At 36.1% G+C, this 8,604-nt stretch overlaps 1 protein-coding gene across 1 annotated transcript; it reads left to right on the top strand.

Annotated features, from left to right (window-relative positions):
- Nucleotides 1-569: 569 nt before the first annotated feature.
- On the top strand, nucleotides 570-7,463 carry LOC108765305 (mitogen-activated protein kinase kinase kinase 7). The gene is made up of 9 exons (XM_018513966.1): nucleotides 570-793; nucleotides 1,644-1,869; nucleotides 1,952-2,069; nucleotides 2,150-2,479; nucleotides 3,068-3,180; nucleotides 3,261-3,703; nucleotides 3,994-4,096; nucleotides 6,850-7,094; nucleotides 7,261-7,463. Exons 1-9 carry the CDS (start codon nucleotides 698-700, stop codon nucleotides 7,429-7,431), a joined length of 1,845 nt encoding a protein of 614 aa, XP_018369468.1. The 5' UTR covers nucleotides 570-697; the 3' UTR covers nucleotides 7,432-7,463.
- The last annotated feature ends 1,141 nt before the right edge of the window (nucleotides 7,464-8,604 follow it).

Consider the following 8,604-nt stretch of genomic DNA (forward strand, 5'->3'; position numbering starts at 1 on the left):
GAAGAATTTATTGCCAAATATTTATTTATTAAATAATAAACAAGGTTTAAATGCTTATCTCAATGAAACTTGAAGACATCCAAATTCTAAAATCTTATTTTACAATGACTACGGACATGATCTAATAATGAATTTTCTACTAAATAGTTTTTAATCCAAGAGCAATAAATTCATGATGGAACCAATAGATAGCGTTTATTAGTTTAGCAGAAACGCCGCTATCTCATATTAGGCGAAAAAAGGCCGAGATGGCCGCTCTCAGGTTTCTCTCTGATATAAATAAAATATATTTTTAATTCGCAAGTAATACATAAACATATATATTCTTTTGAAAGATATATGTATATTCTTTTGGAGTACGAGTCATACTCTAAAATCAAGAGATTCAAATATATAAATTATAAATTGTATCAAGTGATGGATTGTTGATGACTGTATACCGCGAGCGCCATCCAACATTCTCACTCAGAACCAGCGATATGTACTCACGATAACTCCATTCTAGTGGCGCTTTGCTCGTCCCAACAAGATTATCCGTGCAGTGCCATTCCTTCGGTTCGATACGGGAAATGGGGGGTGATTCCCGAGGTTGTTTGAAGACAATTTGAGTAAACACGTACTCGTGCGCGAACTTGTAACATTGGTTAAATGTGCCCTGACAATAATGTGATAATCACTCTCATGTAATGAAAAAATTATGTGTCGACTGTGTGCGATGGCAAGCAGAGTAATGACCGGCCATCAGCAGCAGTTCGTTGAAGAAATCGATTATAATGAAATCGAAACGGAGCAGGTAGTTCATTCTCTACCTTTGTATTTTCTTAATTTCGCTCCGCAAACGCTCTTCGGATGTTTCTTATAAATTTAACGTCGTCTCGATTGTTAATTCTCACAGCCGAAGCTTGTTTTGCAATGCTGTTGTCCCTGCGAAATATTCGATCTCAGCAGGATAACCTCAAACGAGAGAGAACAGACCATTCGTACACAAGAGAATACAGGATGATTTCGACGAAACTTCGACTTTCTTTTTAAGTAATGTCTGTAATGTCCTGTTAACATAAATAAAATTGTCAATTTTTTATCATTTGATACATGGGAAGAAAAATTAGATTATGAAACAATGAAACACACACACACACAGCTGGAAGTTTAATTCTCTGATAAAAACAACGAGTCTCTCGATTAAATCGATCGTCATTTAATTGGAGTTTGATCAAAATTAGCTCATAGTAGAGCTCCTGAGTTAGCCACTTTCTTTAAAAAAGAGTATGTGATCAGATGACACTCTTTTCTATTCCACAGTTATGTCATACAAACTCAATATCTTAACATGTAAGATTAAAACGTTTAGCTAACGTCTATATTTTCATCAACATCGATTAGCTTTAATCTCGATTTAATTTGCTTTTTAGTATTGGGAAAAAAATAAAAAATAAATCAAGGTTTGAGTAAATCTACTCTCTAAATTCTAAAACTTAAATTCATTCTAAAGAGTGAAATCTCATTCTTAAAAATTAAAAATATATTAAGACTGGCTTGATTTTCACTTTTTAAAGTGAGACTCCACTCCAAAAAATTTAGAGAGTACATTGGTAGAAATTAAGAGTATCGTTGTTTTATGCTTGATCCTTATTTGATCATAGGTAGTTGGTAAGGGATCCTTTGGAGTTGTCTGGAAAGGAAAATGGAGAGGACAGGATGTCGCTGTGAAACATATAAATTCAGAAGGAGAAAGAAAAGCCTTCACTGTGGAAGTTCGGCAGTTATCTCGAGTCGCTCATCCTAATATTGTTAAATTGTATGGTGCATGCACCAAGAATCCAGTATGTCTAGTGATGGAATATGCAGAAGGTGGATCATTGTATAACGGTAATGTCTAGGAAGAAATCGTTTCTTCTAATTAAACGAACTGAATGATCCTATTAATTTTTTGTGTTTGTACGGACGACAGTATTACATTGCAATCCTCAACCACACTATACTACTGGTCATGCTATGAGTTGGACCCTTCAGTGTGCTCAAGGTGTCGCTTATCTTCACAATATGAAACCAAAACCACTGATACATAGGTAAGAAAGCATTAACAGCTTGTGATTGTCCTTTCGAGAAACTGAATCGAGCAATAAATTTTATAAACTTTATCCCACAGAGACCTAAAGCCACCTAATTTATTATTAGTTATGGGTGGACAGAGGCTTAAAATCTGTGACTTCGGTACAGCCTGTGACTTAAATACATATATGACTAATAATAAAGGCTCGGCCGCGTGGATGGCACCAGAAGTATTTGAAGGATCTAGGTATACAGAGAAGTGCGATGTATTTAGTTGGGGTATCATTTTGTGGGAGGTTTTAACACGCAAAAAACCCTTTGATGACCTTGGTGCTTCAGCCTATAGGATAATGTGGGCTGTTCATGTAGGACAGAGACCCCCTTTAATAGAAGGATGCCCGAGACCAATCGAAGATCTTATGACTAGGTAAGAAATATGCAAAACACAAAGTTGTTTGATAACGTATGACATTATATATCTATAAATCTAAGTTTATTATCCCGATAACAAAATGCTAGCAGTTTGCTGATAGATTGGCAGCAAATTTGATTAGATTCCTATTTGTAGATCCATAGCCATCTATATATGTATTGAATTCCTGTCGATAAAGTCTACTGACATGCTGTGCCAGCAAATTGGTGGCAGAAATCGAGCAAGATCTACATAAACAAATAATATGGCATCAGATTGGCAATAAATATCGAGTAAAAGTAGTACATCTTGCTCGGTTTCTAAACAAAACATGTCAGCAGGTTTTATTTCTGGCAGCAGTTTATAATTATATATCAGATATTGCACTCCGTGAAATTTGTTGACTTTCTGCCATTAAAAATAACTATTTTGCTCAAAATCTGTCTCTGCAAGCTTGGCTGTATGGGTATTTATATTCATGAGCAGATCTCTATTACTTATGGATGATATTTAAAAATCATGTAATTAAAAAAATATATATACGTACTTAATATATACAAAATTTATCTCTCTGGTGCTTATGTTTGCTATTTTTCTTGACAGATGTTGGCAGAAAGCACCTGAAGAAAGACCTTCTATGGACGAAGTAGTAAGGATAATGACTGAGCTATCAGAATTTTTCAGTCCCCATTTAGAACCTGTTGAATATTCCTTAAGTATGTATAACATATTTGATTCATGATTATTACATAAAACATTATTATGTAAAAATATACTGTATATGTATTTATTATAGGTAGTGAAGATGATGTAGATGATGTAGACGAAAACAAAACATCGAGGGAGGATACGCTTGATATAGTCAGTACATTAGATTTTCGAATGAACGGCTCCGTGGAAAACGGTACTATTCGTACAATTCCAAAGCCTGTAGGAAAAACTAATGAATGCTCGAATGAAGAGAATTCATCGCCTTTTGCATTACGTGCAAAAGTACCTCGTACCGCGCCGATCAGCGATGGATCGACAAAATTTTCACCGCGGCAAAATAATTTAGAATTTCAACGAATACCTGATGAGGTTCCAGTGTTGAATAACTTTCACGGGAATGTGGATAGCAATTTAGAACACGTTAAATCATCACAGAGTGCAACAGCATCGACGGCACACGATGACAAACTCACTGCGTTGCAAAGCAAAAACTGCAATTTCGCTCCATTGCATGTGGAGTGTGATCCGGTTAGTAATTCTCTTAGTGTGTATTTTGAATATCACTTTTATATTGTTTAATTATATATTTTCATTTTTTATACATCTTTTACATTTTATAACAATATTTCTTTTCGATTATTTTATATATTACTGTTTATATAATTAAATCTGTAATTATATATATATATATAAAAAATATATATATATATATGTTAAAAGTATATGAATTTCTCTCTCTCTCTCTCTCTCTCTCTCTCTCCTCTCTCTCTGTTAAAAGCAGTTTTATGTATAATAACGTTACCTTTAACATGTTATAGAACGCTTGGGATTTGCCGAGCTCTTCTGATACATCTTGGGAAATTCCAAATAACATGGCTGGATTAGACAAAGTGGTTCAAAAAACAAAGAAAAATAATCAAAGTGAGTATATTTTGAATTTGATGTACTTATATGTGCTTATATGAAGATATACTTTCTGCATAATACTGAGTTATTAATTAACACAGGATTATTTTATGAAAAAGTATATTAAATAGAAAAATTAGAATTTGTGCGATTAAACTCTAATTATCGTGCATTACGTTTTTACAAAAAAAAAAACTTTTATATGCTTTGAAGTATACTTGTACAAAGTACCTTTTTTTTTATTTGATTGATGTTATTTTTTTGTACGTGAAAATGTAATATTGATTTCGATTTACTCATAAGTAAACAGAAAGAGTTTTACGGGGCTTGTATGCGAATACGTAGTCACAAGTCTTTCTCCGAACAAGTGCCGAAAAAAGATCGCAGAGAGGCTGTGGCACCAAACTGGCTGTCTATACGAGACCTGTCTCTGTCGCATTGAAGGCACATTGCCAGGAAAATTAGCGCAAGAACTATCTGTTTAATGCCTTATGCGGCAATCAATGCATGAAATAAATTAATAATATGTATAATCACATTGCGTTATCTGTAAGTACAAAAATATGGATCAAGTTGGAAAATAGAGAAAACTTAAATTTATCTCAAGTGAAAGATCCAGATTTATGTATATATATTTGTAACACATGTCAACATTATATATTATAAATACATATATTTATATATAAATTCTAGAAATTGATCAACATATACGATGCACGTTAACAATGTTATAATACATATATATATAAGACACCATTGTATTTGTATTAATATCATAAGTTTGATTTACGATATGATTATCGATCAATGACAGAAAAGAAGATATACTTTTTATATTATTGATTACTATCATAATTTATCATATTATCTCATCTTTCGGCACAATTATGAAAAAGGTACAAAATTAATATGATTAATAGGTCAGATAACAAAAAAGTTTTAATGGACACAATACCTCAGGCGAGCTGACATGAGCACGCATTTTGAGCTTACAGAGTAGCGCTTTGTGGTACACGAAGTAGATTATTTTCGGCCTAGAATACTAAGCACTGACTCACCGGGCGCCTTCCACGATCGCGTCTTCGTCTCTCGTCTGCCTTGACTAACGCATATTGCTCATAATGTACTTCCACGTATGCGATTTGTCGTAGTTATTATCTCAATATGATAATTATTCCGTTTATGCGGTAGTCATCCAGATGTAATCGTATCGTTTAATATCATCTTTCTATAATTTTTTATCTTTCTCGATAATATATTTATATATAGATCTACATGTGACATATAAATTTTGTTAAGTAACTTTGCGCATGAAGCTTGTAAAAATTCACAAATATATACTACTGTCTATGTATAAAAGAGAAAAGTATTTCCTCATGTATAGGATTATATATTTTTATATAGCGACAACTGTATAAATAATTTAATTACGGTCAATTTCGAGAGATGCGACTAGAAAGCGGAGAAGGGACGAGTTATAAGCTCAGCATGCTATATTCATCGAGGGTTCGTCGATCGGCGGAGTTCGCCGGTGGTATACCCTGGCAAAGGGCCCGTATAGCCGCAATAGCATTCGCGATGTGCGCGTGCACTAAATTTAACTGACGACTAATCGGTAGGACGTGTGACTCGCTTTTGATTGGCACGTTACGACGACGAAGAAGAGGACGACCATCGCGCCAGCAGAAATGGAAATGTGAGGAGGAGAGACGTTTGTGGAAATAGCGGAAGAAACGTTGAGAAGAAAGAAGAAGAAACTAAGGCATTATGCGCAAAAAAGAAAAGGATGAGAGAGGAGGAAGATGATAAAGAGATGATGGCAAGACGAATAAAAAATGAGATTCTCTCGAGGATGAATCAAGCCACGAAGCGCGTTTTGTTCTTGGCTCGCATATACGCTCCGCGACGTTCCTCGACGTCGAAGCCAGGGTGGGGAGTATTTAGAAGCAGGTGTGGCTGAGTCAGCATCCCCAATATAGACGTACGTTTGTTTAGTAGAGAGCCGACTCCCTACGGAGGAGCACCTCCCGCCGATCGCAGGTCGCCAAGCGCGCAATACGAGCTCGATTTTATCGAGGACACATCGATCGATCCGACCGGGAATTGATATACTTTTTTAACACGGCCATTCCCGGATCATTCCATTAATTAAGCCGTCAGCGTTACCACAATAATTATGAGAATTCAGCTGTCCCAGTGAGATTCTTGATATTTCCACTGCGATTCTCTATCACGTTGTTTTCGAAACTGCTGCCTTTTACATCCTAAGATGGAGACCCGAATCTGATTCCGAGGAACCGAACGAAGGAATTATGCCAATCGGCCGCATTGTCAGAGGATAATCGTGGACGTTAACATCGTCGAGATAACTGGCTCGCGTGAGAGCAGCGGCTGCTAGATGATCGACATGTGCGACGACTATCCGGAGATCGTTAGCACCGACACTCTCAAACGCTGCTGGGTCCTACTGCGTTAGTACATATTCATCGAAGATACGCAGAATAGAAGTATTTAGAATTAAGAGGAATTATGTTTTTGGACAACTAGCAAGATTGAAAGCGCGTGGTAGTTTGATAAACTAATTCGACATGATAATCTTCACGAATTGTTTGCCAGTGCAAACATATAATCTTGTAATATTCTGAAGATACGCTCAAGTCTATACTTGTACATTTAAGACTATATTCTTAATAATGCGTATTTCATTGCAGCCGGATATGACGAATTTCGTGATTCAACATCCGTGATAAAATCTTGGAATGCCGTAGGTAGCAGCACTACGACCGAAGACTTTTGTCGCCTACTTGATGCCGACCTGAGGCCTCTCACGCCCGACGACACGTGCAAACTCTCGCGAGAGATCTTCGAGGAGCACAAGCAGATAGCCGAAGAATACCTCAAAGTCCAAACGGAGATAGCGTTGTTAAGCCAGCATAAGAACGAGATGTTGAAGAATTTGAGCCTCGATAGTCTCCGACAGCAGCAGGAGTTACGGAAACTGGAAGATGAAAAGGTTTCTCTTTTTTATATTGCTCTTTGTATGAATTCTACATTCGCTTGCACCGTTGGATCCAGTGGATTAGTTCTTATTACATGATAATCTAACTCTTAAAAAAAATCCTTAAGTTTAAGAAGTCTTCAACTTCGATGATTATCGCGATTAACGCGATGACTTTCAGGAGTCCCTGGTGAAATTGTGTCGCAACCTGACGCGACAATTGCAGATCATGAAGGATCAAAGGGGGGCGTTAACGAGTGCCACTGTCGCGCCGACGATAGGGCCCGCTGTTTCCGGAAACAACGGTTGGGTGGTGGTACCTCACCGTCAAGACCCGTCGAGGCTTTCTTGAGATGCTGCGACATGACTATTCGAAGGTCTCGATGAAAAGTGTACTTACACTGTGTTGCACAATTCCGACGTTGGATGATGTGCAACGCAGATGGAATCATGTTAAGATTCCAATCCAATTTTGTATGAATGAAATTCAGCACCACGTCGCTTACTACTGATAAAGTATGTGAGGATATGTGAGTCAGAGTGATCAGTCATAACGGAAGATCGTTTCCGATTTTATCGAAACTTGCTGTCTACAATGCACGGTAACCGTACAATTGATTTCCGATTTTTGGACATAAAAAGCGCGAATTTTAGGTATGCACTTAATACAGATACGCCTTCTGTTAGGTTCTTTTTATTCACAGTCATATCTGTGCGTTCTCGTTTGCGGTGTGAGTTTAATTAATACAATAGAGTGAAATATCCCAAGCACATGCAAGTGCTACCATTGAGATATGAATACCATTGAGAATGTTATAGAAGATTTTTTCGATTGCAAAGCCTCGAAGGCATTATTAACAATGAATTGCAATCTAGTCCTTTCGATTCATATTTTATCGAATCACTCATTTGCCTTTTGACATATAAAATGTACATTGTGTGAGATAAAATACGCAGCTTTTATTATTTAAACTATTATGTTTTCAATGGAATTTCTCTATGTTTAATGTAATCGCAGAAAAAGGAGGTATTTTGAACAAGACGAATCGAACAATAACAAAATATTTATCGACTAACGCGAATCATTCTTTAAATTACATTTAGATTTTTTTATATGTTATAAGCTATATGTATACAAGGTTCTAAACCTATCTTGATATTCGTTAGTGACTTCTCAGATCATTTGGTGATGAAAATCCTTGTATCAAAATGTCAAGGCTGTAATAGTTTTTAAAATAAGAAACGTTTAAATATTAATTAATATCCTCAAGTGTGACACATTGTATAAGACTAAAGGTGTGTTTTCGAGCATTCTCGAAATTGATACAACTCTGTTTATCTTCATTACTGCATAATATATACTGTTAATCATGTGTCCAAAATACAGTCCACATCTTTGTCACTTTTATCCATTTACGCTGCAAGAAATTAAATATATTTTTCTAATTTCTCGCTTTGCTAATGTGTGACTGTTTATGTAAATAAGAATTTTATGCCTCGCCTGTGAGTTTGATTTCTCTGCAAC

Source organism: Trachymyrmex cornetzi, unplaced genomic scaffold, assembly GCF_001594075.2.
Source record: "Trachymyrmex cornetzi isolate Tcor2-1 unplaced genomic scaffold, Tcor1.1 scaffold482, whole genome shotgun sequence".
In the NCBI taxonomy this organism is placed as follows: domain Eukaryota; kingdom Metazoa; phylum Arthropoda; class Insecta; order Hymenoptera; family Formicidae; genus Trachymyrmex; species Trachymyrmex cornetzi.

What these genes read in the sequence shown, in the direction of transcription:
- LOC108765305 (XM_018513966.1), top strand. Translation starts at nt 698, where the DNA reads ATGTGTCGACTGTGTGCGATGGCAAGCAGAGTAATGACCGGCCATCAG. An exon ending in ATCGAAGATCTTATGACTAG is followed by an intron (nt 2,480 to 3,067) that starts GTAAGAAATATG and finishes TTTTCTTGACAG; the next exon opens with ATGTTGGCAGAAAGCACCTG. An exon ending in GGAAACTGGAAGATGAAAAG is followed by an intron (nt 7,095 to 7,260) that starts GTTTCTCTTTTT and finishes GATGACTTTCAG; the next exon opens with GAGTCCCTGGTGAAATTGTG.